Genomic DNA, 13601 nt, shown 5'->3' with positions numbered 1-13601 from the left:
AGAGAGCGCTGTTGGCCAGGAGAGTATACTGCCTCTGGTTTAAAATGAACTGAACTGTCTCTTAAATTAATTTAGGTATTATGAAACCTTCATTTGCTTTAATGGGGTACCATGTATGGCCGCACAAGCCTAAATATTGGCATATGCTGTTACAATGGAGTGCTTGAGGCTGAGCAGGGAATGAGCACCTTCATATTTCTTGCTCTTTCAATTGTTGTAGAGTTATTATATTATCACACATGAACTCATTGTAAAAGGGCAATTCAGTTTGGCAAAAAATAACCAAGACAATGGACTATGTAAAAGACTCAGAGTCAGATGTATGAATGGGTTTTACCTGCTCTGTGCCAGTAGGAGAAAGCCTTAGTGCATGTGGCTGTTAGGTTCTTAATAGAGATATGGCAGGCTGTTTGCCATCTGACAGGGGGGCAAAGGTTATAACGTCTCCCACCCTGACAGATTTAGAGGTTAGCCATCAAGTTTCATCCAGACTTCTTATAAACAAAAATATGTAAATTAATAAAAACCTGTGATGACCGTTATATCCTGGACGTTTTTTCCTAGGGTGTGATGTCAAATTTCCATTTTTCTGTTTGAGACCACTAGGCTTTTCTTGACAGTCCGGAACAGAACAAGAATACCTTAGAACACCTGCTCAAAATAGGCAGCATGTTTATATTGGCCCCCGTGTAAGTTTTCCGCTAGCAGAGCCAGTAAGGGCTCCACTGATGGAAACATGACGGTCCACCTGACTGTAAGTAGAGTGGGCGGACCGCCGGGTTGGCACACAGGGTAGTCCACTACCTTTGTGTCGGTCTATCCTGTTTGCCAAACTCTAAATGAGGCTCATCAGTCCTATGTTGATTAATTATAACGAGTGACTCTTGTGTTGGTTCCAAAAGACTGTTTTATTTTACTGGAGCATTTATGGAGTGTCGACCAGGCCCCAAAGTGCTTTATGGAACAAGATACATAGATAAAAAGTGAGACTGTGGTAACATGCAATGTGAACTGTGGACAGTAAATGCGTGCAGGTCCTTAAAGGATCAGAAAAGTAGCAAACAATCTGCAAAGTACAAAGGAATATTACTAAGGGCTTCCTGAAGAGTATTTTGTCCAATTTCTAGTGACTACTTTGTTCAGATGTAAGAGCTCTGCTTTTTTTCCTGACTATTAGTCATCTACAAGATGGATGGTGTAGAAGGGCTTCAACCATCTATGGGTTGTTGAACATCGAGATGGCTTCTTTGGTCAGCTTCCTATTCAATATCCTTCCATATGCATTCAGCGCTGGTCTTCGTGACGCAGACCTGGTTCTTTATCTGGTTCTCAGCATCGCCGCCTTCATACCCCTCAAGTATGCATGTCTTTGGCCCTGATGTGCAGGGTTGAGAATAGCATGTGACGATCTGTTGAAGATATAAAAAACAAAAGCCTGGTCACCAAACAAGCACAAAAGTAGCCACCAGCAGTGTTCAGGTTTTAAAATGTACTTTACAGCAGATTGATGAAAAAACTTCAAGCATAGTTAATACCAAAGTTGGCTTTAATTAGAATATTAAAAAATAAATCTTTTGTCTCATTAGAACATGTAACAAAATGTGTCCTCACTCTACAAAATGAGGTGATCAAAAGAGCAGGAGCTGATATTTAGTACAAGTGCCCACAAATAAAGGAATCAAGACATGACTGTTGAGATAATTTACCTAATAATCCACCTCAAAAAAAGAGCTAATTAAGTTCAACAACTAAGACATGTGCAATGGAGTTCTGGCTCTGAAATAATGTGATTCATTTTCAGAGTGCCAGGAGATCATGTACAGCTATGAACAATTGTTGAAAAGCTCTAGTCCACTTTTGCATGTATTCTCACTTGGAGATGAGCATTAATTCCATTCTTTCCTGTGTCTTCCTGGGAAGTTACCCATTAGATTTTCATTGTGATACCTACTGGTGGAAAACACTGTGAGGCAGTGTTTATATATCCAATGGATGCAAAAGTCGTCATTTTTTACTCCCAGGTGTAAATGTGCTGCAAATAACAGGCACCTCCCATCATGAATATTATTTGCTCCATGGAGTTTTTTGCAGCCGTAATTTACTCCCAAGTGTAAATATTGGACAAAGAGGCACACAGTTGTGATTATGACACAGAGTTCTGTGGTGATTAAGATATTGCAGGAATATTATTCATACAGACATCAAAGCTTTCCTTTCCTCTACTAAAGCTGCATGAGGTATTACTGTGAGATTGTCCAAGTATTACAGTATCCTCTGGAAACCATATAGATACTTGACTCCTCTTGTATATACTCTTAGGGATATTCTGTAAAGTGCAGACAAATTCAGATGACTAGAATGGATCCAGAGCCAGATTCCAGCAATGATTAAAATATTAAAAGATCCTATAGGAAAATCGTTTTGGTCAAGGGAAGAGAACCACCTTATTGATATTCGAAAAATTGTGGTAAAGAGATATGCATTTTATTCAGAACATTCTCTCGAGTGTCCCAGGTCTTGTCCTCCTAGTCCATTCTCTTTCCCTGATTATCTCTCAATCCAGGTGTTCTGTTCCCCCTCCATATTCCTTCTGCTACTGACTTTTTGTCCCCTGGTCCCTTCTCGGGTAAGACTCCATTTTGCTATGATACTTATTTTGTAGCCTGGTTAGGACCCATGACCCAGGGCACACTTACTTTACACATACATCCATCGAGGTAAGCTCCCTCTACACCCTTGATTTCCTTGGAAGACATCGCACTCCAGCGGACACTGTAGCTGCAGCTACTCACTGTGAGGAGGCCATTGTTGTTGGAAGCTGGTCAGAGAGAGCGGAGAAAAAACAAAAAACTACCATTAGCATTTGTTACAGTAAACCCTCTTACTAACTGTGTGTCCCCACTTGAAATCACAGTTTCTTCAATTAATTTAATTGCAGGTGGAATTCAATGTATTAAGACTACTTCAGTGGAAGTATCCTGATACATTGCTTCCTCTGGTTAGCACAGGGCTTCTCCACTCGTTGCGAACACATGACGTTTCCTACACGTGAGCAGTTGGACCTCTGGATCCATGGTGCAGCTACTAACATCCTGCAGGGACTTGCATGCAGTTGCTGGCCAACATTAGCTGTGAAGAGCAATCTGGTATATTTGCCACGTTAGTAATTCATTCGCGCTCTTGTGAGGACCAATACAACCAGGGAAAACGATATGAATGACATCCGGCTGTGGGCTCTACTGCTTAAGGTGAGAGGGTAAGCTCCACTCCACAAGCATACATACACTGAGCACACCAACAGGGATGCCGACTCTAAAATCTGGGGGCTCACAGTCCGATCCCCGGCACTGGCGGCAGATCGGCCCAGCACCATGTGACTCTGGGCAATAGCTTGCTTAATCTTCCACACGGCCCACAGTGCCTTGACACCCTTGGGTAATTGTTTGCGCTTTACAAATACTGGACTTATACAAAAACAACTCATATGACAGCAGAACAATATAACTACTTCAGTTCAGTCTCCCTGTTTTTTTACCTGTAACCTCAGAAATGCTACTTGGGCGCCAGCTCTAGCAATGAGGATTACATAGCTATGAGTCCAGCTGATGTCTTATATTACATCTAGTCATGTACCAGCGACACCCAATCCCCCGCCCTCCCTACCTATGAATTTCAGCAGAAATAGGAACAAGTCCATGGTTATTCTGCAGATCTGATGATTTATCCAACTAACTCCTGAACTCAGGTGAAGTTCATACCATGAGACAGACTTTTGGAAAGACATCATAATGAATTTGCATATCTTGTTGGCACTTTCTGCCAGCTTGCCTTTAACATTACTGGCAACACAATGCCTAACATGAGAGGGAGTAAACCCCTGGGGATTGCCACATATGTGAGTGAACTGATTATGTGGCCCCTTCCTAATCCAGAGAATGGTTTTTCAGAATCAGATTAAGACAGCCTGTGCAGGTGGCCTGAAACAACTCATGGCTCAGAGGTGGAGATCTCATCTGTATTCAATTCAATTATAAACTTTATGTAAGAACAATATCATAAAAGTGCACACATATGTATTAAAAAAGAATAAATAAAATTAGATAATAAAATACCACAGAGGGACATAAAAACGTTAAAAACGTATTCAAAAGAGTACAGTAGGCATAATTACAATGATTTAGCAGCCATCATGCAATCATTTGAGTAAGAGATACACAGCAAGCGTTGAATCTTGTGTCATCTAAGGTTGCATTGAAGCCCTCACTCTCACGATCACTTTTAAATAGGAGGAAACTACAGCAATGGCTAAGGGATTGTCCAATGTTTTTAATTTATAATAGCCGCTCTACAAGATTGTAGGCCCCATGATTTAAGCAGAGGTTTCAAATAGGTTGCCCTCGGCAGTTGGTAAAACCTACAAAACAAGATGCAATGGATATTGGATTGTGTTGACAGACCATCACAAGGACATTTCTCCAGGTTACTGGACCAACAATTTTGATTAGGGAATGTTAATAGTCTGAAGAAAGTATCAGTGCGAAAACGAGTTACGAGCATACGAATAAAAGGGGATGGTATTAAAAGTAAATACTGCTGAGTCCCTTGTATTATGGTGGAATGTTGGTGGTCAACTACCATGCTCTTATGTTTTTCAGATAACCAACGTCGGCTAGTCAGATGGCTTAGGACTAGTCGTTTTAGTGTGACTCTAGGTATTTTGTTCAGAGTTGGAGGATCAGAAAAAAATTCAGGATGCCCTAGGTCAGATGACAGGTTTCTTAAATATTTTAGCCACTTAATGTTGTCAGCCTCATTCAGACTAAGACAGTCTGTAATGATTTCCTTATTTAAATTGGTCTCTTGGTTGGTCCAGACTTTATGCCATAGACTAATGGGGGAAGAGTTTATGATGTCCGTGATATGTGTAAGGCCGAGTTCATTATGTACCAGGTATGTAGATGTACCGCGTGGGACAGCCAGGAGGTAGCGTAAAAATGAGTTCTCAGAGCGTTGGATATGGTCAGCGTGCTCAATTCCCCAAATCCCAGATCCGTAAGTGCCAGTCGAAATGCACTTGGCCTTGTAGATCTGTAATAAGGGATTGATCGGGCGTCCCCCTAACTTTTTTGAGAAATTAATCAGCGCACCTGTAGCTTTAGAGAACGCAGTTCCCCTAGCTTGGGCGGCAGCCCGCCAGGAACCCCTCTTATCAAAAATAATGCCCAGATATGGGAACCTATCAATGCTTTCCAACTTTCTACCATTTAAAAAAATGGAACATTGTTTCTTTCCGATCCCTAAGCCACAGGACATGGTAAAGGTTTTGGAGGCATTGACATTTAAACCTCTATGTGACATGAAATCGGTGAATTCTCCTACTGCCCTTTGTAGCCCCATGCGAGTCTGTGACATTATTGCTGCGTCGTCCGCGTAGAGAATTATCGGTATTGGTTTCCCGTTTATGGTGGGGTAGTCATGATAAGTTCTATTGGGATGGTGACCGACAGAGTTTATATAGAGTGTAAAAAGTAAGGGGGCTAGTATACATCCCTGTCTTACACCTCTCCTAATATAAAACCTATCAGAACATTCTCCACATCTGCCATATCTAACGCGGGCTGATGCTCCCCTGTAAAGCTCTTTAATAAATGCGAGAATGGGGGGCTCTAGGCCGATCTCTGCAAGAGATTCCCAGAGCAGCTCGTGGTCAACGCAGTCAAATGCGGAGCTGAGGTCTACGAAAGTCACGAAGAGATTTCCCTTTTTTGCCTGGGTGTATTTGGCAATTATAAGGGTCAAGTTCAAGCCTTGTTCAATAGTGCCTTTTCCGTGTCTAAAGCCATATTGTAAGTTGGAAATTATATCTCGCTCGCTTATCCAGTCCTGGATTCTATTTAAAATGATTCGCCCTGCGACTTTCATCAGGGAGTCAAGCAGCGAGATTGGGCGGTAATTAAAGGGATTATTTCTGTCGCCTTTTTAAAAAATCGGCACTACGACCGCCTCGGGCCAGGTAGGAATAAAACCCGTGACATTCAGAGAATTTAGAACATTGGTAAGCAAAGGAACCCACAGGTCTGGCTGTGATTTAAATACATCTATTGGTACGCAGTCCGGGAGCCTTCCCAGAAGGGCTTTCCTTCAGTGCCACAAGTACCTCTTCGCATTCAAAAAAGATGTCCAGAGGAAAAAGACTAGGAATATTTGCCTCTGACTGGGGGTTAGGATTACTTTCCAATGCACCCACCTGTTCTTTAGGGTCTGATATATTATATGAGGTGCCAAAGTGTCTAACCCAAGTTTCGGCAGTTATGGCTAGATTGATCTTTGGGGGCTGGGTGCACTGCAAAAAGAGTGCATTTACTGCCTTCCAGAAGGCGGTGTTGTCCCTTTTACTGGAAGCTTCCTGCAAAGCTAGCCAAGCCTCTGATTTCAACTGTTTTTTCCCAGCCAGTCGAACTGCACGATAGTTTTGTCTATCTTGCCGTAATTCTATCTAGTTTCTTGGGTTAGATTGTAGGGCAGTTTTTAAGAGTTTCAGAGCTTTAGTGCAAGTCCTATTAAACCAGCCTTGGCTGCACGATGAAACTTTCCTTGGAGCTAGTGCAAGTAATCTTTTGATCTCCATCGTGATTATAGAAAAAAAATGGCTAATTGCCTGGGGATTTTCTGTTGTTGACAGGCATATCTGTATATGCTCATAGGTGTTTTTAACCAGTGATTTGAGGAAAACTGTGGGGACTACTATATTTCAGTGGTGTACATAGCTGCGAAAGAAACTCTCAATTATGGATTATGGGTGCATGCAACACTGAAATTATTGATGCCACGAAGTGGGAACTCAGAAAATGAAGTGCCATTCTCTGCCAAAAAACTGGAACTCGCATGTCTGGGAATGAATTTGGGATTAGCTAGGTCTCACTAACAAAGACTGACTGCTTCATCACTTAATACTCAGTCCTGCGCTCCCTGAAAAGAGATAACTGGCTTCAGGACTGGTGGCACCAGTCTTCTGCTGATGTGCGTGGCTCAACTAAATGGGGTTTAGGGATTTCAAGATAAGTTTGAATTTCAATAGGAAACTTTCCTCCAGGAGCTGGTATGTATAGATTGTCCTGAGGAAGAGCATGCTACCTTCAGAGGAAGAATTCCAGTGGCTCCGTTAGAAATGGGATTTTGGACTTTTGGGAAAATTAAAGCCGAGTTGGGGGAACTCTTAAAACTGTAAGCGGTTACCAGTCCTGGACATGGAGGGCTCTTCTTCGAGAAGGCAGTGCTGCAGAACTTGGGATAAAACTATAGACGTGCTACTCCTGGAAGACTGGGTCAACCTACCAAACCTCCTGGAAAAAAATGCCCATTCGACAGCTTCAATTTGAATTTTTCCTTCTCTGATCTTTTCTGGTGGGAAACATGTGCTTCTGGGCTGCCTGGCAAATAGCCGCTTTTGCAGAGTGTTTTCACATGACAACTTGCCATGCTTAAAAAATATGACCAAGTTTAATGGTAAAACCTTCCAATGGGACCTCCCACCAGCTTCTCCCTGACCCTGTTCACTAGCGGGTCAGTCGCAGTGGGTGTCATGTTTTCAAAATATTCTTCATTTCCAATTTGATAGCGTTGAGGGACTTTTTTCTATGTGTTCCTTTGTAGTACTTTTTTGCAATTTTTTATATATGACATCCAATTCTCTATAGTTTGTGACTTTTTTCTAATTCGTTGTTGGTGTTTTTATCTAATGAGGTTTAGGTCTCTTAAGTTCTCTATTAAAGGTATCAGCATTAGGCCAATTTCTGGATTTGATTTGATTTGATTTGTACATGTACCAGTTTTAGGAATGCATTTCTCTGGAAAAGGCATTTGCTTCCAAGCTTCCAAGGATGATTCTGGTGTTTCTCAGAGGAACCAGTTTGCAATTGTGGGTCAACATGGTTGGTCCTTGTAGAATCCTAGTCACACCACAAGTCAAGAGTTCAGACTCTAGGCTCTAGCTGAGCACTGTATTGTTCCTTTGTGGCCCAGAAGGACATGGTTAGAGCAGTCTACAGTATAAGAAAGGACTAGAAATACAACAGCACATTTCCTTTGCAATAGAAGAGTTTTCTTACAGACTTGAGGAGGAGGAACACATTGAAAGCCTCTGTAAATGATGCTGTCACATGAATATTGTGCCAAACATAGCCTTTGTTGTGAATATTGGGATTTGTGAATTTCGGACCAAGACTGTGAAATTTAAATGCAGAGATTTCAGCCTGTGCTTCTTTGCAAGCATTAGAGCACTTGCCATTTAATGCAGGCGAGGCCTGAAAGTGGGCTATTTCCTGTGTTCAATTCTGTGATTTTTCGGCAACAGATCTTTTCAAGTTCTGACATATAGCTGTATATAAGACGTTTACAATGCTAACATCTTACTAAAGCTGTAGATGGTGGCTAGATCCATTTATTTAGCTGCATCAACAAAGCAGTTATCTTTCCTCCCTTGTAACATAAAGAGAGAATGATCTGAATTATTGATGCACATGAGACAACTCTTGGACCACATGCCCTCTAGACTAGAGAACTGTATTGCAGCTTAGACCCCTGTGTCTCCAAATCATACACTGGTGTTCATTTAGTCCACTAATAACACTTTAGCAAGCTCTGTGTTACACATATGTTCTTATTGGTGCTGGCAAACCTTTATGCATGTTGGGTGAACGTGTTACGTGTGTGGTGAGGGATGCACAGGGGTGTACAAGATGGGTGCAGAGGTTTCAGACTGGCTTCAGGGGAACAACCCAATAGAACAGTTGCAGTAAGTAAAATGTACCCTGTTAAAAATTGCTTAACGCTACATTCTTCAGCGCCACACCAGAGATGTCTGACCTGCGATCAAGTAGTCAACGTTGAACCCCTCAGGATTGTGATAGTATTCGAAGGTGGTCCCGCTCATCGAATCCATAAACGTCTCATTCTTCCACGCCTCAATGCCTTTCAGTACCTAGCATGAGAAGTGAATAATAAGGTTGGAGTTATCTGCACATTAACTGTACACATTAACAGATTGTTTGCAGACAATAAAGTCATAAATGCCTTTTGCCCAGTTTTAATGACCTTTATTCGATTATTGTGATATATGCGTTGTTCCAGTGGTTTGAGGGCAAAAGTAGTAGAACAGACAACAACACTGACCCCTTCCTCTGGACACACCTCAACATGTCTCAATATAATTTCATAAACCCTTGCCCTGGCTATAGAGACTTAGTAGTCAACCACTCACCATCTCCAAACGTCTCCCTCAATACTCACACCTCCAAAGTGCCCCCTCCATGAGTCTCCTGTCTACCTGACATAAGTCTCCTGTCTACCTGACATAAGTCTCCTGTCTACCTGACATAAGTCTCCTGTCTACCTGATACAATTCTTGTTGCATCCAAAGCCTGATGTTCACTTCTTTCAATTGTTCATGTCATTCTCCACCAGAAGTAGGATTTATGTGGTTTTATCAATCAAACAATCTTTATCTTTATTTGGTTTCTTGCTCAAAAACCATAAAAGCACACACATTAAGTACAAATAAGAACTTGCCGGGATAAAACACGTGCCAATTAAAATAGTAACCAAGGTCGTGTATAGAGGCCAATATAGAATGAACGCCAGTCTCACACAGGCAAAGCCAGAAAAGTAAAAATAACTGAATAAACATACATTTGCAATGCAATAGGTCTCACATTTACCATGCCAACAGCTCAAACTCACGTAAATACGAGTCCTATTGCATTGCAAAAGCTTGTTATAAGTGGTTAGGTTGTTGTTGCCGATGACAGAACAATGCCAAAGTAGTTACGCATTCCATTGGTTAGTACTTGCGCTCCGCATTCCATTGGTTAGTACTTGCGCTCTTTTCCCGGTAAACATAGGATGTAGCAAGTGCACTTCTGGTTGCCTTATCAGCCTATTATTGCAGTTTCAGGCTGCTTGGGTTTGCGTTCCGATTTCGGTCTTAATGTGTACTGTTGAAATGCAAGGTAGTTTAGCAAAAAAACAGAATAATTATATGGCCGTCTTTCACTAACTTTAGATCCACCTAGTATAATTTAAATTACAGAATGTTTGCTGCCTCGGATCACGAGAATAAAATGGATACTCTTTTCAAGGAGGCGCACTTTCAAACTACACTCCCAAACATGGCAGCAAAGGTTTACTTCTGTGGAAAGTAGAAAATAAAGTTGTGAATCACTTCTCATCAGCAGCACACAAGCTGAGTGGCACAGTATGTTGATACCGACGTAGCCAAAAAACAGAAAGGGGCAGAGTTATGTTCCCTGGCGCATCCCTGCAAATCAGCATGGATGCGCCAGGGAAGATGCGTCACGCAAGTTTGCCCTTGCGCCACCGCAGATGCGCCGCATTTACAATGCGGTGCATCCTGGCGCAAGGACAAGCAGATGCGTGACGCATGTGCCAGCTTAAGGTTGGCGCAGTGCTGAAGTTGTGTCGCAGGCGCGACGCAACTCCAGCACTGTTCCAACCTGCCCTATCTGTAACGTGTTGCGTCAAGCCTTACGCCTGCTTCAAGCAGGCGCAGGGTTTTGACGCATCAGCGTTGGAAAAGTGACTCAGTCAAATCTTATAGATTTCACTGAGTCACTTTTCAGGGGCGTTCCTGTGACAGAACGCCCCCCCTGCGTTGAAACGCCCACATGACGCAACGGCGGCGTAAAAGGGGCGCAAGTCCGTTATAAATCTGCCCCTAAGTATTCCCTTTTTGCAGCAGAGAGCCATTGGCAACACTGTACTGAAAACTCTTCTACAGGTTGGTGCCCAGCAGACATTCCTGCATGCACGAGAAGAGGGAGGAATAGGGCAATCACTTCCCTAAACATACCAACTCCTGACCCTCTTCAAATCAGCCAATGCAGACAAAGAACACAATTGCCTAAACACAGCAGTGGTTTTCGATTAACACATTTCACAGACACAACAGACCCTGGCTCCAAAGGCCACCCTTTTGTTCAGTGAAGCTCCGTGCACCCCCTCCAACCTCCAACGGCCCTACGGTGGGATCCATCTTGGCATAAAGGATGTTGGGGCATATCATCAAGAGCATTATTGGCTCTTTGCGGCACTTTTTGCCGCTAAAGCGGCAATATTCCTATTGCCCTATAAACAAGGCGGCGCTAACATGCATTAGCGCATGTTAGCTGCCGAATTCCCAATGCCTGGCATCTCAGCGATAAACATCGCTAATGCGATGCAAAGTAGGCGTGGCTGGGAAAACATCGCTAAGGCAGCTTCGCGATATCAGCAAAGAGCATTAGCAATAATAATCATCACGTTAACTATGCCTTAACGCAGGAATTTAACATCTGTTAAATTCCTGACTAAGGCATACTTAACATGGGAGGTGGATTATGGTTATACGACCACAGGTTCGTATCACCAAGGCTATCGCCATTTTGAGCACAACATTGCTGGTTTTCCAGCGATGTTGGCCCATTTCCCTGGATATCTCTGGAAAATGATCACCCTGGACTAACGCTTTGTTCATAACGCGCTAACCGGGCGATAAATTCCAGCGATAGACGGCGATGAATATAAAAGCACTAAAAGCGCTAACCGCACTTTGCGATATTTATCGCCGTCTGTTGCTGATATGCCCTGTGGTATTTGTGAAAACTCTCCAGAGCACAGGGAAGTGCAGCAGCACTGAGGTGTTTCCAGGGAGCAAATGGACTCTGCACATGCACGCGCCACTCTGGCTTTATACAGCCGGTTGGAGTGGAAAAGAGTAAACTCTTCCTTGTTTCGTCATGGCTGGTATTTTATAGAAGGGGAAATACATTTGGGTGCAATTTTTTTTTTTTAAAGCACCTGATGCTTTCAGACAGGTAACGTTTCCGGGGCGTTAACCAACACAACTGAGCTGGCATTTTATACCAGGATGTTCAAAGAGGAAAGCACATTTCCACAACCAGAGACACTGCTCAAACGTACAGGTACAAAGAAATGCAGGCAATGAAAATCAAGAACAAAAAAAGTGTTCACACGAGTCCTAGCTAAACAAGCATTGGCAGGTCTCACCTTTGGGACCTTATCAGTGTTTAGCCATGCAACAGTTGATGTTGTTGCAGGAAGGATATTGTGCTGCATAACTAAATACTTATAAGGCCCCAAAGGCGAGACCTATTGGCTATGCCAATGCTTGTTCATGTTGAAGGGAAGGGTTCCATGCACCGCTGCTGTGTGCATAAAGAGAACCATGGAAAAAAGGTTTGACATAAAGACGCTCAGAGAAAGAAAGGAGTGATATCAGAGTCAGTATGCCCATCGTCACAATCATGGTTTAGGAAAAAAAGAAATTCTTGCAAGGCGAATGGGTGGGAGCACGTGTAATGGGGGCATGTCAAGAGAGGTTGTTGGAATTAACCAAGTCTCTCCCAACTATGGCGGGGAGCCGGGGGACAGGTGTGAGGCCACATCACTCACCCTGGGCCAGGGGTTGACCTTGGGCGAGAGTTAGCCACCTAGGCACTGCCCCGGAAGCACTTAATTGCTTACAGTGTCACGGGGTGATGTACATGCCCCTTGAAAGGATCTGTGATGTGGCGGGCTGGTCTCTTCGTTCCTGCTCGCCGCACAGGACTCCGCGCTTGGATCTTGGCTCCTCCCCACACCCCTGAAGCACAGACGGCCCACCCTGACAAGGAGGACACTGCCTGGCTGGCTGTTGAATGTCCAGAACACCCAGCCCTTTGTGAGTTGCACAGGCTAAGAGTTGTTTTCTTGCCCGACTCAGGAGTGTTGTTTGAGTCGCAATGGCGGCTCTCAAAGTCGTTTGGTGCTGAGGTGCAGTTAGGCCTGGGGTTTTTTGGTACTGGTTGATCGGATGTAAGGCAGTGGGGTGTGTTGGGGTTGGGGGAGGTCTGAAGGAATGCTTTGTGTAGTAAAAACCTAATGGCAATACCCTCGGGCAGCGGTGGGTACAGTACATCTAGATAAAAGTTTAATCTACTGTTTTTTTAACCTTTATAGTAAGAGAGACTGCTAGCTCTCCTGATTGGAGCATTTAGATTATTGTGATGTCTTGTGTATTTTTCCTAATCCTGATTTCACCTAGATTATGGATGATGGATAATGCCAAGATTGTTATTTTAGAATTCCCAAGCACCCCTCTCTGTGCTGAGTGCAGCGAGAGGTCCTAATCTCAGAGTGTCCAGTCAGGGGAGGTATAATCGAATGTAAGACATGCTTCACAAACATTAAGGAGCTTCTGCTTCAACAGTTTCAACTTAGACTGTCTAGGCTATGGGTTCCAAAAAACTCTGCAGTAAATTTTCCAAGGATCTCATGATAGAAAAGCGTAACTTTTGGAAGTTATAAAAATATGATAAAGAGAAAGCGCACGCCCTCACCGGGACTGTCCCCCGTTGGTCCGCAAAAGGCGGATTCACGCCGGAGTTTCAGGCTATTCATATGAGATAAATGTACAATGAATCCTAAAACAGAGGAAATGAATAGAGGAAATACTAGGAAATTGCCATCCCTAGGCCTCTTGTTAGCCAACATCAGACACCCCTAACTGTAAGATTATTAACGTATGCTTTAGTGCCTGCTACTGT

At 43.2% G+C, this 13601-nt stretch overlaps 1 protein-coding gene across 2 annotated transcripts in view; it reads right to left on the bottom strand.

Annotated features, from left to right (window-relative positions):
- Window positions 1-858: 858 nt before the first annotated feature.
- The window catches only part of LOC146796831 (metalloproteinase inhibitor 1-like), a 51426-nt gene continuing 38683 nt past the window's right edge, over window positions 859-13601 (bottom strand). The window contains exons 4-6 of one of the 2 annotated variants that reach the window (XM_085630238.1): window positions 8866-8980; window positions 2697-2818; window positions 859-1409 (exon numbers count right to left, since the gene is read on the bottom strand). In XM_085630238.1, coding sequence (XP_085486364.1) covers window positions 1260-1409; window positions 2697-2818; window positions 8866-8980 — 387 coding nt within the window. In that variant the 3' untranslated portion in view covers window positions 859-1259. The remainder of the gene's footprint in view (window positions 1410-2696; window positions 2819-8865; window positions 8981-13601) is intronic. The other variant, XM_085630237.1, reaches the window with a different exon arrangement.

This window comes from Triturus cristatus, chromosome 10, assembly GCF_964204655.1.
Source record: "Triturus cristatus chromosome 10, aTriCri1.1, whole genome shotgun sequence".
NCBI classification, from domain to species: Eukaryota; Metazoa; Chordata; class Amphibia; order Caudata; family Salamandridae; genus Triturus; species Triturus cristatus.
The sequence above is the reverse complement of the archived record's forward strand: the minus strand, read 5'-3'. Positions and strand labels throughout refer to the sequence as shown.